Genomic DNA, 24,289 nt, shown 5'->3' with positions numbered 1-24,289 from the left:
CCACTGGCATCAGTTACAGAACTAATATAATACAGATGCCCAGGGCCTCATCTCCAAAGATTTTGACATAAATGGAGAGGGGCATGGCTTCACACTCCACACATGATTCTGTGTTCGGGGTTGACAACTACCACCTGTCATAACACTTCACAGTCAAACCTATACATTCACCATCATTAGGACCCATGGCACCAGTGCCACTTGCACTCCCATGCTCCTCACATTGCCTCCCCTGCCTGCAACACACACCATGGCTGTGTTGACTGAGATTGAGTATTCACTGCTCTGCAAATGGAGGCTGGGGTCCAGCTTTTTTAAAAAAGGAATGTAGGGGTGCCTGACTGGCTCCGTTGGCTAAGCATCCAACTTGTGATTTCCAATTGGGTCATGATCTCATGGTTCATGAGATCAAGCCTTGTGTGAGGCTCCACACTCACCGGGGCGTCTGCCTGAGTTTCTCTCCCTATCCCTCTGCCACCCCCCAGCACCAGCCTACTCATGCTTTCTCTCTGTGTAAAATAAATGAATTTTAAAAATCTTAAAAATAAATAAAAATAGAGTATATGAGGGGCGTCTAGATGGCTCAGTCAGTTAAGCTTCCAACTCCTGATCTCAGCTCAGGTCTTAATCTCAGGGTCATGAGTTCAAGCCCCAGATCGCACTCCACATCCAGTGTTAAAAATAAACAAAGAAACAGTAATGTAAAGTTTCTTGAAGGCCAAGTGTCCTAGAACAACTCCTACCTGTTACAACTACACAACAAACTTTCATAGTTCTTATTACAAATGGTGAGTTTAGCCATTCCCAGCTCATCTTTTTCTGTTCTATTTGAGTTAAAGAATCCCCTCCAAGTGTCCTAGATGAGGGCTTCTCAGACTTTTGACGTGCATAGCAATCACAGGTCTTGTTTACAATACAGATGGTAATTCAGTTGGTATGAGTGTAGCACAAAACTCGGTATTTTACATTTTCCCAGTTGATGTTGATGCTGCAAATCCATATACCACGGTGTGATTATCAGGACTGCAGACAATACCTCTGGGTGGAGTGAAGTCCACTTAATTACTCTATTAAAAATTCTGGAGCCCAGAACTGGCTTACTTCTAAAAGAGCCACTACCCCCATCCTTCATCAAGAGCATTTTACAGCATCTTTCTATAAAGTTTCACGTCTATATCTTGATGCCCCAACTAGAGGAATACCAAGCTCCTTGAAGGGGAAAATCAGTCAGTATCTTGATCTCTGAAGTCCAAATGATATCATGCATATTTTAGGCTTTCATACATACTTGATGGATCAACCACCAAAATGAAACTCAAAGGCCTGCTGGAGGAACAGGGGAAAGTCAGTCCAGGAAGGCTTCCCAGAGGAAGTGGGCCTTCCAAGAGATTTGGTAGTCACGAAACCCCAAATCCAAGAAGGAACACAGCCTGCTTCTACGGAAGTTTCCTTTATGCTCTGGAAAACAACCTTCAGTCACCAAGGCCTCCCACTTGCCTCCTCAGTAGAGACAAACTTGAACTTGAAAAACTGTGACAACCATCAGCTATCCTCTAAATAAACAAAATATGCAGCTGTCATCTCAACACGATATTTAATCCTTCAGAATTGTAGCATATAAAAAGCAAATCCATAAATTTCCCAGAAAGCTTTGTTTCTGGTGAGTTTATCATGTCCTCCAAAGAATAATAATACATAAAGTCAAAGACCAAATGACTTCAGCTCTGCCCAAACATCCTGTGTATGATGTTTTATTTCTAAGGTAATTTGGATTTTTTTCCCCCTTCACTAGAGAAAGAAGATGGCTTTTCTCTATAAGTTCAATGAACCTCGTTGCTCCCAACTGGGCCTGACTCCCATTTCTGCATGCCTTTGGTTTCATAGCCAGTTAGACATTTCAGAAGTACAATAGCAACCTGACACTGCAGCCTTGCCTCCTGATCCCCATCTGTCAGATTCTGGGAACGCCACTGCTCTCCAAGTATACAGCCACCCTCGAGATGTGCAAAGCAGTATGATGAGACATCTCAAAAGCCTCTGGCTGCCTGAATGCCTCTTATACACATAGGAAGTATAAATAGGAAATTTTGTCAAGTTTTTCAATTGGCAGAAACCCTCATGTCAGAAAATGGTAAAGTTTGTTAGCCCAAGACATCTCTCTCATTCAGACTTGTTTTCAGCACAGGGTTTGGTGCTCCCTCCTCGCTTTTTCCACTTGGAGCTGGTGAGGAAGGTTCCAGGAAGCAGCAAAGCAGCCTAGACATTCATCATTTCACCAAACATTTATCCAGTGCCTACTAAGTGCCAGGCTATGAGGAAAAAGAGCCACCAAAAAGGATAATAATTAGAAAATCAATCCACTACAGTCTTCCTCTTTGACAACCAAGGTATCCAAGTTTCCAAAACTCCAGATGGTGTGACCCAAACCTATACATTCCCAATTCCCCAAATGAGAATCTAAAGTGTAATGAAAATTCCGTGGTGCCCTGGGGCTTAATAAACTTCCTATTTGCGGAGTGCTTCACATGAGCGTCAGTTAACGGGAAGTGAATCAATGAATGGCTGGGCCAAGGGTGTAGTTCTTGGAAGGTGAGACTTATCAGAGATAAGGTTCTAGAGACTGGGCCTGTCTTGAAAGAAATAACTAAGGTAGGCCATATGTTTACCTTGGGGCCCCCTTATCAGTGTTCAGGGAATGCATTAGTTTTCAAATGTTACATATAAAATAATACAAACTTAGTGGCTTAAAACAAGTCTATTTATTAGCTCACAGTTCTGGGGATCAGAACTCCAGACATAACATGGCTGGGACCTCTGCTCAGGCTCTCAAGTTAGTGGCCAGCCTGAGTTTTCTTCTGGAGATTCTTAGGGGAAATCCTCAGGAAAACCTGAGCTCATTTGGGTCCCCATTACCTTACTGGTTCTTAGCTCCTCTGGGCTACCTACATTACCTACAATGGGTCCCCTCAAATTCCAAAGCCAGTGTGGAGAATTTCCTGCTCATCAAACTCCTTTACCAAACCTCTTTGAGTCTCTGACCTTCCCTGACCTCTAGATCCAGATTTAAAGGGTCATGTGAAAAAAACAAAAAACAAAAAACAAACAAAAAAAAAACCAAAAAAATAAAAAAATAAAGGGTCATGTGACTTAATTAAGCCCACAAGGAAAATCTATTTTAAAGTCAACTAATTTGGGACCTTAATTACTTCTACAAAATCCCTTCATGGCAACACTTCAACTGAGTAAGTGGAACAAGTGCATAGACACCAAGGTCTGGGAATTTCCAGAGCCATCTGCAATTTCTGCCTACCTAGACAGGGAAGGAGAGGAAAAAAGCAGATAAAGCCACAGTGACTTCCCAAGGATCATAGTTGATGTGGTTTCCATCCTTCCCAGGAACAGCAGCCAGTGTCAGGGGATTTCAATCCTTGAACCCACAAAAGAGCCCACAGCCACTACATCCCCAGCCCCTAAATAGGGAAGGTTGAAAAAACATGAGTGTGTAACGTCCCTGGTCTCATGGAGCTCCAAGAATAGTTGGGAGACCACATCTATGCCTTCACCTGAGAAACGTCTGAGATGGCTCATCATTTGTAGCAAGATCAGTGTAGGAGGCTTCAGGGAAGAAATGAGGACTTGAAATTGTGAAGAACAAGCAGACTATCGCACAACAGAGACAGAGCTACTCACTCAGCAACGTGGAGCTGCCTCCTGACTTGAGCCCAAGCAATGCTGGGCAGTTGGACCCTTTGTGCCAGGAAAACACGAGAAGCTGAGAGTTAGTCCCTGGCCGAGGAGATCTGCAAAGGAAGCAAGACTTGACAAACCCAAGAGCCAGAGGTCTAACGGCAGGAAGAATTAACTGGCAGCAGCTGCTTTACCAGGACTGTGGCCCAATGAAGGGCATTCCCTTTTTCAATCTGGAGTACCACTTTACTCGTTAATACCCTCCAGTGACTTCCAAGGAGAAATGTCAAGCCACTTAGCTATGGTCTTACCTGAAACTAGCTGTGTGGTGGCTGATTGGGCCACAGGCTGAGCTGGTGATCCAGTAAAGAAGATGTATACAGTTTAGTGGCCCCTTTTCATCACTTACTAAAGCCTGGCTTTCACGACAGTTGTCTAGCTGGAGAGGTCAAGCAATCCAGCTCCCGGGCCAAAAGCTGATCACCTAAACCTTCGTACCAGGCGATTCCTGCGCCCTGTGCCCCTGGGGCGAGAAGCCTCATGGCTCAGACAGGAGGGAGATGACTACTGGTGTGTGCAATTTCAGGGGAAAGAGAAACATATGGGTTGAATTTTTTTTTTTTTAATTTATTTGTGATAGTCACAGAGAGAGAGAGAGAATGAGGCAGAGACACAGGCAGAGGGAGAAGCAGGCTCCATGCACCGGGAGCCCGACGTGGGATTCGATCCCGGGTCTCCAGGATCGCGCCCTGGGCCAAAGGCAGGCGCCAAACCGCTGCGCCACCCAGGGATCCCAAATATTTTTTTTAAATATTACCCCCACCACGTTCTCTTCCCATAACCCTGAGTACCCCCCTCCCCCCTGTTAACAGGTGGCAAAAGGGCCTCCTAAGAATTCATTGTGAAAGTTCTCTCGCTGCATTAACGTCTTGTTAAATAGGGTTTAACAAGGACTGTTAAACATGAGCCTAATCACTTTTATTCCATGGTTACCTCCAGCAGGTACATACGGTGAAAGCTGGTACTTGAGGCTTGATTAACACAGATGCTGTCTTAGCTCAGGGGAGAGAAAATCTTAAGTGCCCTCCATGATGGCCTGACTTTCTGGGAGGCTGGGAGGAATCAGATTCCTTTCAAAGAGAGCATCTTTAGGTTCAGACTGACCAAAAGCATTGTGAGGTATGATCCACTTTTATAGGAGCGCATGCCCAGGGGTAAACAATATCCCTTCCCACTTCCAAGCTGAGGCTCCTTTGCTCCTTTATGCGGCCTGCAGGTACTCATCGAATATCTACTGTGCACAGTGACTATGCTGGGATGGAGGTACAGTGTCGAGCAAACTTAGGGAGAGCTCTTGCCCTCAGGGAATTAGAAGAAAGACATCAATCAAATAATCTCGCAACTCAACTTGTAAAGAGAAAAATTAGGGGGGGAAAAGTACAGAAGAAAAGAGATAGCTAAAATTCTGACCGTGAGTCTTGCTTGTTGCAAGGGAAGTTTAATCAAGCCTGGGAGGATGGGCCAGGTTTCCAAGGGGCAGATCCGAAGATGTTAACTCTATGAGGGGGGCACGTGAGGAAGCAGACAGAGCACCGAGGAAGGCAGAAAAGCATCTTGGCCAGGGGAAAGGATATACACCCAGGCCATGTGGTGGGATGGAGCCTGACCACAAGCCATTGTAGGAACTGAAGGGGGTCTGGAGGGTGAAGCAGTTAGGGGGTTTTGTGGACTGAATCATGTCCCTCCAAAATACCTATGTTGAAACCCTAACCTCCACTGTGATTGGTTTTTTGTTTTTTTTTCCACTGTGATTGTATATGGAAATGGGACCTTCAGGGATGTAACAAAGTTACATGAGGTCCTAAGGCTGGGGCCCTAATCCAACAGGATGGGTGTCTTTATAAGAAGAAGAGATACTAGAGGTGTCTCTGTCTGTGTCTCTCTGTGCACGCACACAGAGGAACAGCCAAGGGAGGACTCAGTCAGGAGGCAGCTGTTTGCAAACCAAAGAAGTCTCACGAGGAACCAACCCTACCAGCACCTCGATGTCAGAATTCTAAGCTTCTGGAACTGTGAAAACAATCCTATCTGCTGTTCAAGCCACTCAGTCTGTGGCGCCTTGTTATGACAGCCATGCTGACTAACAGAAGGGGAGAAGTGCCCTCAATAAAGTTGGAGAAGTAGGTGCCCATGAGGGACCTTATGTTAAGGATTTTGATCCTTGATGTAAGAGCCATGGAAAGCCACTCAGAGGTCTGGATTTGATGGGGCTGGGGCTGAGGGCGGCGGTGCGATCCGGGACAAGGGCCATTCCTCCAGTGATGACGGAGGCATCGGGGTCTCTCACCTGGAGAGCAAGGCCGGAAACAAAGCAGGAGAGGCATTCCAGAACCTCATGCTCTTCCAAGTTCAAGGTTCAACTATAAAATCCATTTGGCACCTTAGAAGCATTTTTTTTCTGTATGTATATTTTTTATTGGAGTTCGATTTGCCAACATATAGCATAACACCCAGGGCTCATCCCGTCAAGTGCCCTCCTCTTGCAAAGGAAGGTGCTCACCAGAGAGAGGGCCGAGGTGAGGCTGAACACTTACCTGCTCGCAGGACCTCAGAGCAGCAGTGATGATCAGTCTTTCCTCCAGTGTGAAGAAGGCAAGGGGTAGAGGTGGAGAGTCAGTCGGGTTGTGGACAGAAGGAAGAGGCAGTGAGAGATGACAGTGTCATCCAAGTGGCAGATCAGGGGACGCTGGCTAGTGGGGCAGGGGGGGATCCTTGGCTCCTAATTCAATATTCCTCCTCTGTGCTGTCTCCACTCACAAATGGCTGTTATTCTGAGTGGTTTTAGCATTAATAAGCTGGATACTTTGCCCGACTGAGGCTTCTGCTGCCTTGTTACACTTTGGCAGCCCCCGTGAGGCATGCAACTAAGACAGATGGACAGCCAAGCTAATGAATGGGGACTGGGATTCCAATATCCCCTTCTACGGGAACTATGCATCTCTCCAACAGAGAAATGAAATCTTTGAGACAGCCTGATTATAAAAATAAAGCGGCATTATTATATTTGTCTGCCAGGCTGATCACAGGACACTTGCGATTTACGACAGATATCACGAAGAGAAAAATACACATGAAATACTATTTATTACAGCCACATCTACACCAATAAATTCTCTTCCAGAATAGAGACGGTAACCTGAATACTTGAGGTAAAACTTTCTCCTGCAATATCCAAACATTTGAGTCAAAATAATATCTTACTTTTAAAAAGTCACTAAGTTAATTTTGGCACTATCTCTCCGTGAGACCGCACTGGGATGGGCCTTCACGACAAAGAAATAGCTTTTGATAAGAAATTTCATCGCACCATGATTGTAAGACTAGTTTTTAAACTTATCAGGAAAAAGCAACTACACTTGACCCCTAAACAATGCAGAGGTTAGGGATGCCAACTCCTACACACTCAGAAATCTGCATTCAACTTCGGACTCCCCCAAAACTGAACTAATAGCCTCCTTTATCCAGAAGGTTACTAATAGCAACCATTGGTTAACTCACATTTTATGTTATATGTATTAAACTCTGTATTTTTGGGCAGCTCCAGTGGTGCAGCGGTTTGGCGCTGCCGGAACCGCGGGGTGTGATCCTGGGGACCCGGGATCGAGTCCCGCATCGGGCTCCCTGCATGGAGCCTGCTTCTCCCTCTGCCTGTGTCTCTGCCTCTCTCTCTCTCTGTCTCTATAAATAGATTTTTTTTTAAAACTGTATTTTTGAAACAAAGTAAGCTACAGAAAAGGAAACATTATTAAGAAAATCATAAAGAAGGGAAAACATACAGTACTGTACCATATTTACTGAAAAAAATCCACATGGAAATAGATCTGCGCGGTTCAAACCTGTGTTGTTCAAGGGTCAACTGTACCCAAAATCCGTTTGGCATCTTAGAAGCATTTTTTCCTATACGTATTTTTTTTTTTTTATTGGAGTTCAGTTTGCCAACATATAGTATAACACCCAGGGCTCATCTCGTCAAGTGTCCCCCTCTTAGAAGCATTTTAAGGCATCCGTTTCCGTGTAATCAGTTGGTATACACTAGGGTATAGGGACTGATTTTTCAATTACTTATATTTGGGGGGTATGGTCTACACACAAGTTGCACAGCTTCATCAAGTCAGAGACAGGGGAGCTGGAGAAACACATGAATCACATGGCAAGCCACCGACAAAAGAAGGTCTGGCCAAATTAGACCAGTTAATCCTGAAAGAATAGAAAATTGACAAGAATGATGCCAAGAGATGCGCTTCGCTGAGGGTGATTTAAATAGCAAAGAATTCGGAGAAGCCCTTGGGAGAAAGCTCTCTTTCCCATCTTGCTGAGAAAATCGAACACAAAGGCGATCACATAATTTTGTCAGAAAAATTATGCCCTCAAAAAAGCCACGTTTGTTTCATTCTGGAAAAATTATTATGAGAATTAACATCTAATTATAAGCTATGTTTCATAAAATAGAAGACAAATTTCTTTTCATGATTTTTCCTTTTGTTTTTCACGATGAAGTCTCAATCAAACCTCTTTCCACATGAAATTTGGGACTCAATTTTAAGGAGCCAACTTTCATAGTTCTTTTTAGGTACCGACCATCTTCAGATAAAGAGGACCCACTGTCACCATCTCAGCTGCTCCCCATCACCCCCCGCCCTTTCTGACTTGCACATACAGAAGACATGACTTGACCTCCAAAGCTGGGTTCTGAAACCCAGAGGATGCGATTCTTAGCTCCTCCTTTCTGCTTCTCCCTGGCCATCTAAACACACATCAACCTTTTTAGAGTCCATCATAGCAGCAACCCCTAATCTTTTTTCCACCCAGATACACATGATGATGTCACCATTCAAGATATTCTCCTATGAGCACCCCAAGGTGACATTGCAATTCCTGCCCCTACATTCGACTCAGCCTTTCCCTGACTCAGGAGAGCAAATCAAAGTGCAAAGGGGTGTGATTATTATAGAGTTCTGAGTCTTATATTTCTTTAATTTTGCAATTTCATAATTATCTATAAAACTTCCTATATGACTATAGTTGAAAGCCAATCCTGCCTACAGATCTTTAGGAGGTAACTGTAACCTAGTCCCAACTGCCTATTCTCTTTAAAGTTACTACTTAAAATTATACTTCTTTTAACCTATTCTGTAGTTCCACTTTGAGTGGGTGACATTTGACAGCAGGCCACATGTGCAACAGATACCAACATGGGAGCCCGAGGACCCAGATGCCACATGCAGTGTGAATAACTCCATGATTATAATGGAAGGTCTGGGAAAACCTTTGGAAAGAAAAGTTTATTTTGCATATCCTTAACATCCAAGGAATAAAGAGCCAAATGCAGCAGTTCCTCTTCTCCAAAACAATAATCTCTGTTGGGCATCAGGCAAGTATTACCATGGCTGAATTAGCCATAACCTTGCAAAAGGAAACAAGCCTGGTACTGGTTTCTCACCGAACTGACTAGAGGCAAGAGACACTCACGCTTTCCAGAATGTGCACTTTTACATTATTATTGTTTTTCCTGCAAACTGCTTGAGAGCCAGGAGGAGTCCCTGCATCTTTTCTCTCACTGATTTCCAAGTTTCTTTTCATGATTCAGCCCAGCACCTCGACCAGACTGAGGCACAACAGCAAAAGATGCAGGAAGAAAAATTAATATTTTCTACATAGACTCCCTCAATTGAGTAGATTTATGAATTTTGCTTGTTATGCAGAAGCTAGCATTTTTAACAATGAAGGGGGAAAAATCCTTAATTGTTTTTTTATTGCCTCAAGAGCTCCAAAGACATCTTGTGCTATGTCGTCATTTACATTTCACATTAAATGCAAAATATGTTTGAAATGAGCAAATATTTGCTTTAATTTGATACATCTGTTAACAGAAATGCTAAAAAGAGAGCTAAATCACTATACTAAATTCAGCGATTTGTAAACAACTTATAGATGCAGTTGTTCTGGGTTAAAAATGCCCCAAAGCCTAAATTTTATGAAAGCCACAAAGTAAATTGCATTGTATTAATCTGATAGAGGCAGGCCATGATTTCTTCCTCTTCACTCCATTAATTTATTTCCTAACTTGAGTTAATTAGTGAGGTTCCTATTTTTAAAAGCTCTTTGAAATTCACAGGGAGAGGGGGACATTTGCAAGAACCGCTTTGAAAACCCACTGCAGAGGAAATGAGCTAAAATATAAGCGGTAAATTCCCCTAAGACATTATCATACATTGAGCACCTGATTGCCAGCCAACAATCTTCACGCCTGGGAAACCAGTGAGCGATTAATACATACTTGTTATAAGAAAGGAGAGAACTAGAAGGAAAGAAAGAGAGCAGCAGGGAGAACAAACTCATTCCAAGCAATTGCTAACTGGATGAGATGATCCCCAAGATCCTATTCATCTCTAAGTAAAAGTCTGTGGCTTTCCAATCTGATGCTACAAAATGAAGACTGACTGCCACTTGGAACAATACCCACCGGGGGGAAATACAAAACAAAAAACACTATTCAGAGAAATAAAAATAATTTAAAAAAAAAACAGAGATTGGTCCAACAGAGAACAAAGATATATCAATTATTTTTCCTTGATCAAGTGAAATCTTCATTCCTAAATTAGAGTGAGAGAGAGTACGCTGTGTTTGGAAAAGGGGGAGGGGGGATTCATTTACACTAAAGTATAAATTACTGCTAAAAGATCCAGATATGCCTAAGGGTATATGGGGGAAGAGAGAACTAGCCTTTCAATGATGTTCAAGCCAACCTAATATCCACTCCTTCCTGGAATACTCTGGGCAGCAGGAGGTGGGTGACAGTGGGGTTGGGTGCCTTTTCCAAATCCCCGGATGTTGACACCTGCTACAGACTCCTTACACCAACTTCCACAAAGGCTGGCCCTAGGAGGCAGCAACACCACCAATCTAATCCGGGTAGCACCTTCCTTGTCCAAGTCCTGTTTTGTTTCATTTTCCCTTGAACATGAGCCTGTGCAAGCCCGAGAGCCTCTCACTTCCAGGCCCTGAGAAGCCAGGTCAGAATGTAGGACCTATACTTACTTGAAGGACATCTTTTCTTTTCTAAGCCTCAAATTCCTCTTCTTTGAAGTGGAAATAGAAACCACCTAGCACAGCTCCTGATGCAGAATAGGCAACCAGAAATTGCAAGCTCGCTCCTCTCATTTCACCCAGACGCAGAAAGGTCAAGTCAGCTGTACAGACACAGCAGAGCCAGGGGCAGCGCTGGGACAAGACCAGGTTCTTCCCCTCCCTCTTCATGCACCTTCAAATTTTTCTTTCATATCAACCCTCTGGCCCTGAAACCTGTTACTCCAGTTTCCCACACCAAAACAAACAGCACCATGATTTATTCCTTTTCCCCGATGCCACACTGGCAAGGGCCCTGGGGGACTGTGGGCTCCTTCCTCCCTGACACACAGAAGGACCCAACTTTACTTGCACTACAACGGAAGTTTGGAAAGCAAGCAGCTTTCTCCGCCCAGAATCGACTATTTCGGATGATCGATCAAGTCCCAGGAATCCGGGACAGCAGAGTTTCTGGATCAAATAGGCGGGCAGTCCCAGCCACACTTCCCAGTTCTGGTGAGGACCAGACCCACCGCAGCAGAAACCCAAGCAAGCACCCCGGGGCGTGGGTCTGGGAGCTCCAGTTTCTTAAGACTTGGGAAGTCACTGTGGGGGGAAGGCAGCTGCAGCCCGGGGAGTGCAAGCCCCAGACAGCCTTGCTCCTCCAAGGAGCAGAAAAATGGGAACAAAATCGAATTGCCTGAGAAACAGGCTCCTGGGAAAAGATGAAAAGATGGGCCAGATAAGAATGTTCCCTTTTATCTCCACAGACCTTGGTCCTTGCCGGAGGACTTTCACCTCCCCTACATTACCTAATTTGACCCTCACGTTTCTCAGTCTGTTTAGCTCCGTTCTACTCCAGGTATTGTGTGGCTGGCCAGAGTCCCAGAGCTGCTTTTCTGGAATACACGCACACGCGGATTCCTGGCCCTGGGCTCTTCTCACTGTAACCCAGGTTCCCAAAACATAGAAAAGAAACATCCAGAGGTTCAGATCAATGCCTCTTCAGGCTCAACAAAGGCGGCTGTGCACTCTGAAGGCAAGATTTCTGGTTACGGGGAGCACAGGCAGCCGCTGGGTGGGGCAGGAGGAGGCCAGCTCCGAGATCGCACCCCCCGCCCCCCAGGACTCACTCAGGAAGATAATGATCTGCCTCCTGGAGGTCCTGCTCTCCTCGCTCTCTGACTTCTTCAGCTGCGGTGGCTGCCCCTTCCTGGCCAGCGTGCCCTGGTTGCTCCTCATGAGCACCTGCATCATGTTCCAGCACATGAAGGCCACGGAGACCAGGACCAAGAGGTAGATGATGAAGGCGCTGAAGATGCTGGACCGGAAGACAGTCCAGCGGCTGGAGAGGTTGGTACAGATGGACATGTTGGAGGTCTCGGGGCGCTCGTGGTGCCGGGTGCGGGTGCGGTTGCAGGAGAGACCCGCGTGGTTGGGCACGTGCACCAGGGGGTACTCGACTCCCATGGCGAAAAGCAAGGGCAACGCCACCAGGGTGGAGGTGACCCAGACAAAGGCGATGAGCAGCTTCACCTGGCAGGGCCCCGACAGGGCCTTATACCTGAAGGGGTGGCAGATGGCCACATAGCGCTCGAAGCTGAGCGTCAGCACGTGCAGCAGGGTGGCGTAGCTGCAGGCCTCAAAGAGGAAAGTGTGGATCTTACAGGACAGGGCATAGCTGGGCGTGGTCAGGGGGTTCCAGATGATGCTGTAGAACTCCATGGGCATGCCAACGAGGAAGACCAGGATGTCCGAGCAAGCCAGGCTCACCATGTGGTCCGTCACCTCCTTCTGCAGGTAGCCCTTCTTCTGCAGCACCTGGGTGACGCGGATGGTGACACTATTCCCCAGAATGCCCACCACGAAGATGGCCAGGTACACCAGGATGAGGGTGATTTTGATCCAGGTGGCCACCTCGAACTCGGGCACGTGGGTGTGATCGATGACGGAGGAGCAGTCACTGCCGGGGCCCCGGGGTGAAGCCATGAGGGCGGCGGCCACCAGGTCCGCGGCCCCTTCCTGCCCCGCGCAGAGGCCAAAGCTCCTGCGACCCGCCCGGTGCGCGCCGCGGGGCCTCCTCACCCGCGCTCACCTGGAAAAAGTGACTTGGACTTTCTGGTGCTTTCAGGGAGACTTCCTGGAGCGGCCGGGGGCGGAGTCGGGGGCGGGGGTGCGCGCGGCGGGGAGGGCGCGGGAGGGAGGGCCGCAGCCGCCGCCGCCCCGCCCGGGGCCCGCCGCGCCCCCCGCCCCCGCCCCCGCCCCCGCCCCCGCCCCCGCCCCCGGGTTAATCGTTAACCTCCGCGCCCTGCTCCGCGGCGCCGCTGCGGCCCCGGCCCGGCCCGGCCAGCGGGTTGGACCCCGCGCGCTCGCACCCCCGCCGCCCCGCGCGCACCCCGGGGCGCCCCCGACCTGCCGCCGGGCCTGCCCTCCCCCGCCCCGCTGTCCCCCCAACGGCGCGCCCCCGGGGGTCCCCGGGCTCCCGAAGTCCGCCCCCAGGAGCCCCGCCCCTGGCCCACCCCGACCCCGGGGGCCCCGCTGGGGGCGCGGGCCCGGACCCGCAGCGGCCGCGGGGAGACTTTTTTTTTTTTTTTTTTTTAATTTATTTATTCATGATAGTCACACGGAGAGAGAGAGAGAGGCAGAGACACAGGCAGAGGGAGAAGCAGGCTCCAAGCACCGGGAGCCCGACGTGGGATTCGATCCCGGGTCTCCAGGATCGCGCCCCGGGCCAAAGGCAGGCGCCAAACCGCTGCGCCACCCAGGGATCCCCGCGGGGAGACTTGAACCCGGAGCAGGCGACGGGCGAGGATGTCACCCTCCTCCGGGAGGCCCCTGGTGGGAGACGCCTCCTTGCGCAGGGACCTGCGACCAAGACATCGAGGCCACCCCAAGAGGGACACTGAGTAAAAATGGCACGAAGCATCAGGTCATGTTTCCTCCCTTCAGAGAGAGAGAGAGAGAGGGAGAGGAAAACCTTTAATGGGCCTGTTTAAGCTTCTAATTCCAAAATCCTAGGCAATGGAGGCAGAGCAGAGGCCTGTCCTAGGCACTGTGGAGCGGTCAGCACCTCCGTCACCCCCACCCCCACCCCAACAGTGATAGCCTAAACTTCCTCCAGGCATCCCAAACGTCCTATTTGGGCGGGGGAAGGGGGTACAAAATCACCCCAGGGGGAGAACCACCACCTTGAAGGAAGAAAATAGATCTCCTTTATGTGTCCACCCTAAGGGCCTAGCTGAGGCCCTGTCCTAAACCATCCTTAAAACATCACAGCGACCACCCTATGATGTGATTGCTTTAAAGATGAAGAAACTGGGGTGTCCAGAGGATAGGTGCTTCCCCAAGACCATAAGAGAGTCAGCGGGGAACTTGAAAATTAGCCCAAATCTATCAAACCCTGAGTCTACGCTCCTAACAGGGAGGAAATTCTGGGAGCAGGATAGGGCTACAGAAATGATTCAGTCCTGAATGATGCACGTAGAGATACAGGGATTGTGTTTTCTGAACCCAAACCTGGACACACAGTCTGTGGATCTCAGCAAATGTTTGATTTTGACACTGTCTCAGAAAAAAAAAAAAAGAAGAAGAAGCTGTATGGCCACTGGATCCTTATAATTAATATAATATTCTTATTTTGTCCGTTTGTGCTCTCTGCATTAAATTACAAACTCCAAAGCCAAGATCTCTCTCTCCTCCTTCTCCACAGCTCCTCCAATAGTAGGTTTTGCCAAGCCACCCCTCCACGTGTGCTATTTGACTTACTTGCTGGCTGGGAAACTCTTAACTCATTTCCTAATTACTGCACTGTGCTGAGCTAAAAGCCTTAAAGCTGTCCCACAAAACACATAGGGTAAGTACGGACTCGGAGTTTTCATGACTGCCCATCAGAGTCCTAAATGGACTGCTTTGCTAGAGGTGCTGGTTGTTGGCTATCCCAGAGAGCCTAGTAAGTTCTAAGAAGAACCTTGCCGCCACCAGCAGCAGCAGCAGATACCCTCATCCTCAGCCCTGGGCACTTCTTTCTTCTCGATAGAAAACAAGCTGGGAACCTCACAAGGATTCCAGCTGTAGATCCTTCCTTTTCTTTTTTTTTTTTTTTAATTTTACTTATTTATTCATGAGAGACACAGAGGAAGAGACATAGGCAGAGGGAGAAGCATGCTCCCTGTGGGGAGCTGGATGCAGGACTTGATCCTGGGGCCCCAGATCACGCCCTGAGGCATCAACACCCTGAGGCATCACACCCTGAGGCAAACGTGGATGCTCAACCAGAGACCCTGTAGACCCTTCCTTTGAAATGCTCCTCCTGGTTATTCTCTGAGCCCCTGTTCCGAGCAAGGCATTCTCACATAATTCATTTCTTTCAATCCTCATGAGGCTAGAAGGAGGATATTATTATACGATGATGAAATGATTGACGATCAGGAGACTTAAGTGATCTACTAGAGTCAGAAGTAGGATTCGAACTCAGGTCGGCAGGGCACTACAACTCTTTCCACTCAGAAATGCTCTCTCTGTGTGCAGCACCAGACTGTGGCAGGCTAGACAGGGGCATGTTAGGGAAAGGAATTTTTTTTCTTCTCTCCCCAGTTGCAGCATGGGAATTTGTTTTCTTCTCTCTCAGTCATCCCACAACATATTTGTTAATTGCAATTCGTTCTGCTTATACAAGATTTCCATTATTTGTCCAATTTCTTTCATCAAAAATTTCGTTCCCAAAGTGTGAACAAAGATTACAAATGCATGGCCAAACAGTGAGAATCAAGCTAATTAAAATTTGGGCCTTACAGTGCAGATGGAAACATGCATTTTGAACCAAGGTCCAGGAGAATTAAATTTTCATTTCACCTTTGCTTTTCCTAAGACCAATTAATAACTGTTTAATGTGCTCTCACTTGTTGATAACAGACTGGTGTAACACCTGGCCTGGATCTATGTAATCTAGATTTTTTTTTTATTAGCATATTGTACAGAGAAAAAAAAAGAAAAAGGAATAGAAAGTGAGACAAAAGAATACTTTAGGTAACTTTTGATATCATCTCTACTCAGGGTCACTCTAGGGTCTTCAGAAATTTATACTCACATTTTACACATTCTAGGTGGCCTTTGAGGTCATGTAGGCTGGTGGCTTTCACGTGGTTTTTTTGGCACTAAATCTCATTTTTAAAATGAAATCTTACAGTGGCACCCAAAGTAAATACATAAACATATACACACACATGCACATTTATGCATACAATATGTATTGTACTTTTATAAATTTAAATTTATTTCAGATGTTCAAATTGTTAACATTGACTCAATCAACAATTTATTCTCTGAAAAGTGAGTAAAATCTTGTTTAGAAAGGTTAATGGTGTAATCACCATGACTATTCTAAGCTACAATGAAAACTTCAGGGACACCTGGGTGGTTCAGTGGTAGAGCATCTGCCTTTGGCTCAGGTCATGATCCCAGGGTCCTGGAATCAAGTCTCGCATCAGGCTCCCTAGAGGGAGCCTGCTTCTCCCTCTGCCTATGTCTCTGCCTCTCTCTGTGTGTCTCTCATGAATAAATAAATAAATAAAATATTTTTTTAAAATAGACCTCAGCTGTCTAGTATGGTAGCTACGGGCCATACATAGCTAGCTAGCTACACTTGAAATATGGCTAGTCCCAACTGAGATATATTGCAAGTATAGAATACACACCAAATATTGAAGACTTTATATGTGAAAAAGAATGTAAATTTGTTTTTATAAATTGACTTCATGTTGAAGTGATACAATGGCTATAGCAGATTAAATAAAATATATTATTAAAAATAATTTCTTTTTTTTTTTTTGCTTTTTTAAAGTGGCTACTAGGATATTTTATATTGTATTTGGCTTGCATTTGTGCCTAACAGGATATTTCTATCGAACAGTGATACTATAAACAGATAATGAAACAAAAGAGACAGTCCAAGAAAAAACCCAAATACTTACAGGAATTTTGTTCATGATAATGGTGGCAATTAAAATCAATAGGGAAATAGAGATTGTTCAATAACTCTTACTGCGATAATAGGTTGGCCATCTTGAAAAAAGAAAGAAAGTTGGGTACCTACCTCCACACTGTATTATAATAGAAATTCCAGGTGAATCAAAGATTAAAGTCTTTGGATTTTAATCATTAAGGAAAGCATTAAATGATAGAATAAGACACTAGAGAATTTTTAAAAACTAAGCTGGATTTTAATCTTATGACATAACTCCCAGAATCTATAAAGAAAGAGGTTGATAAACCTTATTTCATAAAAATTAAGTTCTGCAAAGCAAGAAACACTGTAGCCAAAGGTAAGTGACAGATTTCAACAGATTTTTCTTTAAAAACTTGGTTAGCTGGTTCTAAAATTTTAAATATTAAGAGCCAAAAATGATACTCTTAGGAGGTAAGAAGACTTGCTCTGCCCAATATCAAGATGTATTATAAAGCTATAGTTTATAAGGCAGTATAGTTTTTTTTTTAAGGCAGTATAGTTTTGACATGATGATAGACAAAGAAAAGAATGATACAGAAGACATAGCATAGAAATAAATCCATATGTATACAAAGAAGATTTATGACAGAGATGAAAAGGGCAGTGCAGAAGAGATGGTCTTTTCTATTGGTGTAGTAGTTGCCTCACTCTGAAGACAGACAGTGAAGGAATGCCCTAATTTGTAGCATTTGTCAATATTCATAGTGCAAATACTCCCAGCATGGCTTATTTCAAGCTACCCAAACGTTAAAAATCTCACAAAATTCCTGAAATTTTAGAACAATCAACTCTCATGAGTTCCAGGACACCACTCAGTAAATGCCATTTGAGACAATTGAGTATCCATTTGGATAAAATTCATTAAGAAAGAAGACAGACAACCCAATTTAGAAAAAATGAGCCAAAGAGATAAATAGGCACTTCACAAAGAGGAATCCAGATGGACAATAAACAATGAAGAGCTATCCAACCTCTTTAGCAGTCAGGGAAATGCAAACTAAAACCACAATTAAATACAACTACACACCTACCAGACTGACTAACATTCACAGATGACCAGTACCATCTGTCATGAAGCTGCAAAGTAATGGTAACTTGGACATTGCAAGAGTCAGTTGGTGCAACCACTTAGGAAAAAAGTTTGGCAGGGCCTACTAAAGTTACATGTATTCCCAGGAATTCCACTTCTTGGGATTTACCCTACAGCTCATGTCACCAAAATGCATATACAAGTACGTATATAGCAACATTGTCAGTAATTACCCCAGCCTAAAAAAACACTTAAATGTCTATCTGTAGAAGAATAGATAGCAAAATGCAGCATATTTATATAAAGAGCTACTATATAGCCATGAAAATAGATACACTGTTGCTACAAAAAGAATGTGGTTGAATCTAGCAACTATAACAATGCATAAAAGAAGCAAGACAAAAAAATAATTATGCCCATTTATGTAATGTTTAGACATAGATGAAAGAATAATATTGAGAAAAATTATACATTATATGGGGATACATATTATGAAGCAATTCATTAAGCAAAAATGTCATTTCCATGAAGAGATAGAGGTCACCTCTTGTGAGATGGGGAGGTACATGACCTGGAAAGGATCTATGGAATGGAGGTGAGAACTTCCCAGTGCTGACAATATTTATTTCATTTTTTTTAAAGCTGTAATTATTTATTTGAAAGAGAGAGAAAGCATACAAGCAGGAGGAGCAGAAGAAGAATGAGAAGGAGAATCTCAAGCAGACTCTACTCTGAGCCGGGAACCCAACTTGAGGCCCAATCCCATGACCCTGAGATCACAACCTGACTGAAACCAAGAATCAGACACTCAGCCAACTGTGCCACCCGGACACCCCAATATCTATTTCTTAACCTGGGTAGGAATTACATGATAGTAATTGCATCATGCTTTGCTTTATGATTTTTATTATGCAGTTATTTATGTCTTATGTACTTTGTGAGTGGTATATTTCATAATATTGTAAAATGAAATGTTTTAAAAAGGAAGAATACACACACAGCCAGTTGGGTAAGTTCAGTCAACCTGCACAGCCAGTTGCGCAGCCATTCTGCTGCAGCCAGAACACTCTCAAGTGATAATAATAGTAACAAGTTGCATGATTAAACACCTACTGTGACCAGAAACCATGCTTATTCAATGCTCAAAATAGTCATGCAAGTTGACTGTCATTATTCCTATGTAATGTAAATGTCTGTAAATCACCCATCACATGCCTCCTTTCCAGCCTACCTGGACTTTGGACTTGGTCTATGGCTACAGCCTGTATCTTTACAGCCTGAATGTCTTTCATTCCTTACAGTGCTCAATATCTAGATGGGTATAGGAGTAATGACAAGTTGGGCCTTGAGAAGCCATATTATGTAACCTGAAGATTTCCTCCTTCCTTCACCCCTGGACAGCCATCTAGCAAACAGGATCCAGCTTCCTGGACCACAAAAACAATTCTGACAGGGGTTCTATGAAGCGTGTATATCTTTATGGAGGCTTCCAGTTTCACAAATTCAGAGGGTTGAGATACTGTCCATGGAATAGATGAATGCTGTACCACCTCAATACATAGGTGAGCCCTTGCCAAAAGGCTCCAGATTTCTGGGAAATTGTTCTCTCCTTTAAAAACATTTTATGGGGCAGCCCAGGTGGCTCAGCGGTTTAGCACCATCTTCAGCCCAGGTCGTGGTCCTGGAGACCAGGGATTGAGTCCCATCTCTGGCTCCCTGCATGGAGCCTGCTTCTCCCTCTGCCTGTGTGTCTCTACCTCTCTCTCTCTCTCTCTTTCTGTGTGTGTGTGTGTGTGTGTGTGTCATGAATAAATGAAATTTTAAAAAAATAATAAAAATAAAAATAAAAACATTTTATGTGTTAGGTTCTGTGAAAGGACTGGCAATACTGATGTGATCTTTGGCCCTCCATCTTGTTCATGTCCTCCCTGGGGGCTATGTGTTTCCAGCCCCTTGGAGATTAATATGCATACATTAGAAATGCCTACCAAGGCCAGAAGCAGAGATGCTTGCTTTGGCCCTCAATAAATTTGTTGAAGATAAAATAGTCTTTCCCCTTTCTGACACACAGATGGCACCACAAGATCTAACTAAAGGGAAGCTGTTGATTTGATGGGTGCAAGCCCTCTGATCTCACTACAGTGCCCTTCTTGTGTGTCCCATAGCTCTATAAAATCTGTGGACGGAGGTCCAGACTTCGTGAATAGTGCCGCCTGGGTTGTCGCCCACCCAATCCTCCCTGTCAGTAAGTTATCTTGAATAAAATAAAACTGTGTAAACTCTACAGAATCAGCTGCTTCATGTTCTGGTCTCAAAGAGCCTTCTCAGTTTGGGGGATACTTTTTACTGCCCCTCCCTCACCTTTTAACAGGTTCCTGTTCTTCTCCCATCTAGAAAAAGTGATGAAGAAAAGAAAAATAGTCCCACTGGTTTGGGTAAGCCGATGAGTTATGGTTTTAGTTTAGTACATACCTTTTCTCTTCCTTTAACGTGGATATTTTGAGCTCCTTAGATTGGGCTCCTTATCTATAAGGGAGTCTCCCTGTTACCTGTTAGACTCTTCATCCCTGGGAGGTGGGAGAGAACCATGGGATTGGCCATTCAATCAAGAACCATCCAGAGGGTACTTGTAGTCATCCCCTTTTCTCCATGCCCTATGTTTTTGCACGGTTGCTAGAGGCCAGTGCAGACTAAAAACATCTACCACCTGGACTGCTCCTAGCTGCATTCTCTGCACATTGCACACTCAGAACCCAGGGAAAAAGCACTGCCTCAGCTTTCCATGCTTCTCCCATATCCAAACACTTATGAAGAAGCAAATACCTCCAGGCCTTGTGTTTTTATTTTAAAATACTCCAAGCAGAGAACAAACTATCTTTTCTTGGGCAGGACTATTTTTCCAGCCCACTTAGGCAGAAATTGTGCAGGTCCCTGGCCCCAGTGATTGTTCAGGGATATCATGATTTTCAACCTTCATGAAAATTTCAGGGATGTCTTTTGATAAAGTAGCCTATGAGCCAACAGCTCTTGCTATGTAAACCTACACAGATTGATTCAGGACTGACATCGTATTCATCCATGGGCTCTTCTGAGAATGCTATAGCATAGTGATTCAAACAATAGACTTGGAACCCAGAACCCTTGGGGTTGTATCTGGGCCATTCCATGTAGCTTCTTTATGCCTTAGTTTCCTCATTTGTATAATTCAAATAACAATTGCATTTATCTCCTGGGTTTGCTATGAGGATTGAAGGAGTTTACATAAAGAATGTCAGGCATATGAGCCCATATAACCAGCTCTTATCAAAGAAACAATATGGAACAGTGGGTAAAAGTGCAGACTCTTCAGCCTAACTGTCTGGTTTTGCATCTGCTACTCCCTAGTTACATAACTTTGGACACTTTTTTTTTTTTTTTTACCTCTGTGTCTCAGGTTTCTCATCTGCCAACTTGAGGAAAATAAACCAGCACCCACCTGAAAGGGCTATTTGCAGGATCAAATGACATAATGTAGGTAAAGCACTTAGAACAACATCAGGTGAAGGGAAAGTGCAAGGCAGGAGTTAATTATCATTAATGTCATGTCCATAGTCCATTAGTGGTTGCTGTTCATACTGTGGCACCTGGGGCACAGCAAGGTCCTGAGGCCCATTCCAAACACTCCAGGTATCGTAATGGTGTGAGCTAGATTATTTGATTGCCGAGTACATCTTACTGAATTCTACTCTAACTAAATCAACAGATAACCAGTTTAGCCTATCCTTTCTGGAAAGTACTATGGAGAATATAAGGCAGGAACACAGGCACTTCTCTAAAGGAGTTTATCTACAAGTCAAGCCAGGAGCATGTAAATTGTTAGCTATGATAAGACAGCAATTGCCAGCTTCTTGGTGGTGGCAGTAAGTGCTACAGATATTTAAATATGGCATCTGTCCCCACAGGAGAGACAAGATTCCTAGTCTCTGAAAATCAGGACGCATGTATGACACATAGGGAATCTTTGTAAAAGCCAGGTATTTCACCCAGCAGAACTCCCTGTTTTGTATATGTGCTGCCGAAGCGAGCACGAACTCCCTGTTTTGAAACAGACCATGCAACACACAGAATTTACTGAACAACAGGGACTTTGAATTGTCCAATTCTATCTTCCCTAAATAAGAGCTTTGTGTGGTCTGTGGGGTGGTAACAATCAAGTGGCAACAGATCAGCATAAACATGGCCTTACGGTGCTTTTTCTAAGTGCGAAGTGCAACAGCCACTCTAAGAGGGATTCCTAGTGTGGCCCTAGTCACATTGCCATCCATGTGTGCTGGTACAGTTAATTGGCCTACTCAAAAGGCTTCAGAATAGGCAACACCGTCACATCCACTTCCCCCTGAGCTGTGGAAGGCAGGGCTGGCTTAAGGTAGCTGCCTCCAGTGTTTTAGCTAAACTAACCTGCCTGCTGGCTGAGGTCTACCTTCCTCCCTCAGCTTACATTATGAATGAAATGTACATTTGTGGGTCTGACCAGCACTGTGCTTCTTGGGATGTTGTTTGTTTTGACTTCTCAACTTTTGAACTCAACCCATTTCAGGTTGGGACCAAAAGGAAAGACTTTATTATTTATAATATCTTCCCCTGTTCTTACAAGCATCTTCTCTCTATGGGAAATGTCTGCGGTTAAACAAATATAAGGAAGAATAAATTCTCTCATAATTCCTTCCAACAACTGTCTTCTAGCAATAAACAAATTCCCCACTGTTGCAACAGGGAACGTAAAAATGAATGGAGGATAGAGGACATTAATCCAAAACTCAAGTAGCAGCTCTGTCCCATCTCTGTCTCAGAAAAAGCAATCCAAGCGAATTATATTCTCATCTCTCACCCTTTGAGCTGACTGAATGGAGACCCTGCAAAGGTGAGACCAAGGCTTTGAATGGAAGCAACTAGTGGCTTGGGATCCACGATTATGAAGATTGCACTTGGTCTGAATCCAGTATTCCCTGGCAGATGGAATCAACACTAAGTATTACACGTTCTGCAGGAATCGACACTGTAGGGTTGGCCTCTTCTTTGAGCAGGTGGGCAATAAGCCCAGAGTCAATCTGGTTGTGCTCTGGCAGTTTGTTACTCAGTGTTGTCACCAGTATATCCCATCATGGGCCACATCATTATCACCAGCTCAAGTGTGCTAGCACATGTGGGTTGTGCCAGCTGGAGATAGGCAGGAAGCGTGTAGTGTCTGGTCTGATTTGCCATCGTTGCTTGCTTAGGCAGACAGGGACTTGTGTTTCATGTACCGAGGAGCAATCGAATGCAAAGCCCTGACAAGTTAGGAAGATTTTCTTTTGAAAAAAGATACTAAGACACCATTGCTGCTGCTTGTTAATCTTACAGGCACTGGAGATGATGCAGCTACACAGATGAAACCCTGGAGGATAATCAGCAACCAGTAAGTGAATCGCTTCAAAAAGAGGAAAAGAACAAACTCTTTAGAATGACATTCAGGATCTCTTCCAACCTGTCCTCACCCGACTTTCTAACCTTGCAGGTACCGCATGTAGAAGCTTTTATTTTCCAAAGCTAGCCACCAGCCACTCCACATATATATATGATATATACATATGAATCATCTATAGCTATTTCAGGCTTGTTTCATCCAGGAAGACTTCCCAGAGTGGAATGAGTCAAGAAATGCCAAGTAACAAAGACCATTTGAGTAACAAAAGAAAGACAAATCCACTCTGGAAGACAAAAGCCATGGATGGAGTGGATGGAGCCACCCTTTTTCTTGCCTATAGTAGCATTGTTTCCTAGCACTAAGCTCCTTTATCCTCAGCTGGCTTGAATAAGTCTGTTTCTTGGAACTGAGAAATCTTTCACAGATATTTTAGAACATATCTTCATGGAGCGGAATAAAGTTTGCTCTTCTCTATGAGAGAAACGGGTGTGCGTTTTAGACTAGGCACTCACTATCTGCAGAGGTACATGAGTAAAAAGACCCGAGACCTCCTAGAATACCACCCACAGAAAACATATCAATAGAGCAATAATATGGCTCATTTGCTACAGAAGTATTGGGTAGTGGATGTTTATCAGGTTCTGTTCTGACTTAGCACATAAACCTCCTTCCTAGTTCTTGGATTCCCCTGCAAGTGTGAATCTTGGTGGTGGGCAGGGAACAGTCATAACAGAAAGATCACCTTTCTTCCCAAGCCCTGGTACTAAGGGTGTGGGCATGTGGCCTCAGCTCAGACAACTGAGGGCTCATAGAAGGATTCTGAATCCCAAATGAATGGCAGATACATAATAGATATAATTGCATTGGATGTGCAGTGGCAGCCATATATAACAGTGGTGGTAATTGGATTGAATGCCACAAGAGAGGTTACAGTGGGAGCTGTGCTTGGAAGCAGTGCGTGTACAGTAGGCAGGTCGGTTGAGGATCAGCAGGGTGTATA

The 24,289-nt window shown here is 44.7% G+C and overlaps 1 protein-coding gene and 1 long non-coding RNA gene across 4 annotated transcripts in view; one reads left to right on the top strand and one right to left on the bottom strand.

Annotated features, from left to right (window-relative positions):
* GPR39 (G protein-coupled receptor 39) overlaps positions 1 to 12,957 on the bottom strand; it is a 202,147-nt gene extending 189,190 nt beyond the window's left edge. Inside the window, exon 1 of the mRNA XM_077861475.1 lies at positions 11,946 to 12,957. Within this exon, the coding sequence (XP_077717601.1) occupies positions 11,946 to 12,801 (856 nt within the window). The 5' untranslated portion in view covers positions 12,802 to 12,957. The remainder of the gene's footprint in view (positions 1 to 11,945) is intronic.
* Positions 11,668 to 20,122, top strand: LOC144291746 (uncharacterized). 3 transcript variants are annotated; one of them, XR_013359216.1, is made up of 4 exons: positions 13,590 to 13,741; positions 14,522 to 14,665; positions 18,489 to 19,408; positions 20,012 to 20,107. It is a non-coding gene; the product is annotated as an uncharacterized LOC144291746 (long non-coding RNA). The 3 variants fall into 3 exon arrangements; XR_013359215.1 differs by lacking the exon at positions 13,590 to 13,741 and adding an exon at positions 11,668 to 12,165 and having other exon boundaries at positions 18,489 to 20,122; XR_013359214.1 differs by having other exon boundaries at positions 18,489 to 20,122.
* Positions 20,123 to 24,289: the final 4,167 nt, after the last annotated feature.

This window comes from Canis aureus, chromosome 20 (assembly GCF_053574225.1).
Source record: "Canis aureus isolate CA01 chromosome 20, VMU_Caureus_v.1.0, whole genome shotgun sequence".
Taxonomy (NCBI): Eukaryota; Metazoa; Chordata; class Mammalia; order Carnivora; family Canidae; genus Canis; species Canis aureus.
Note: the sequence above shows the minus strand (reverse complement) of the source record. Positions and strands in the feature narration are given on the sequence as shown.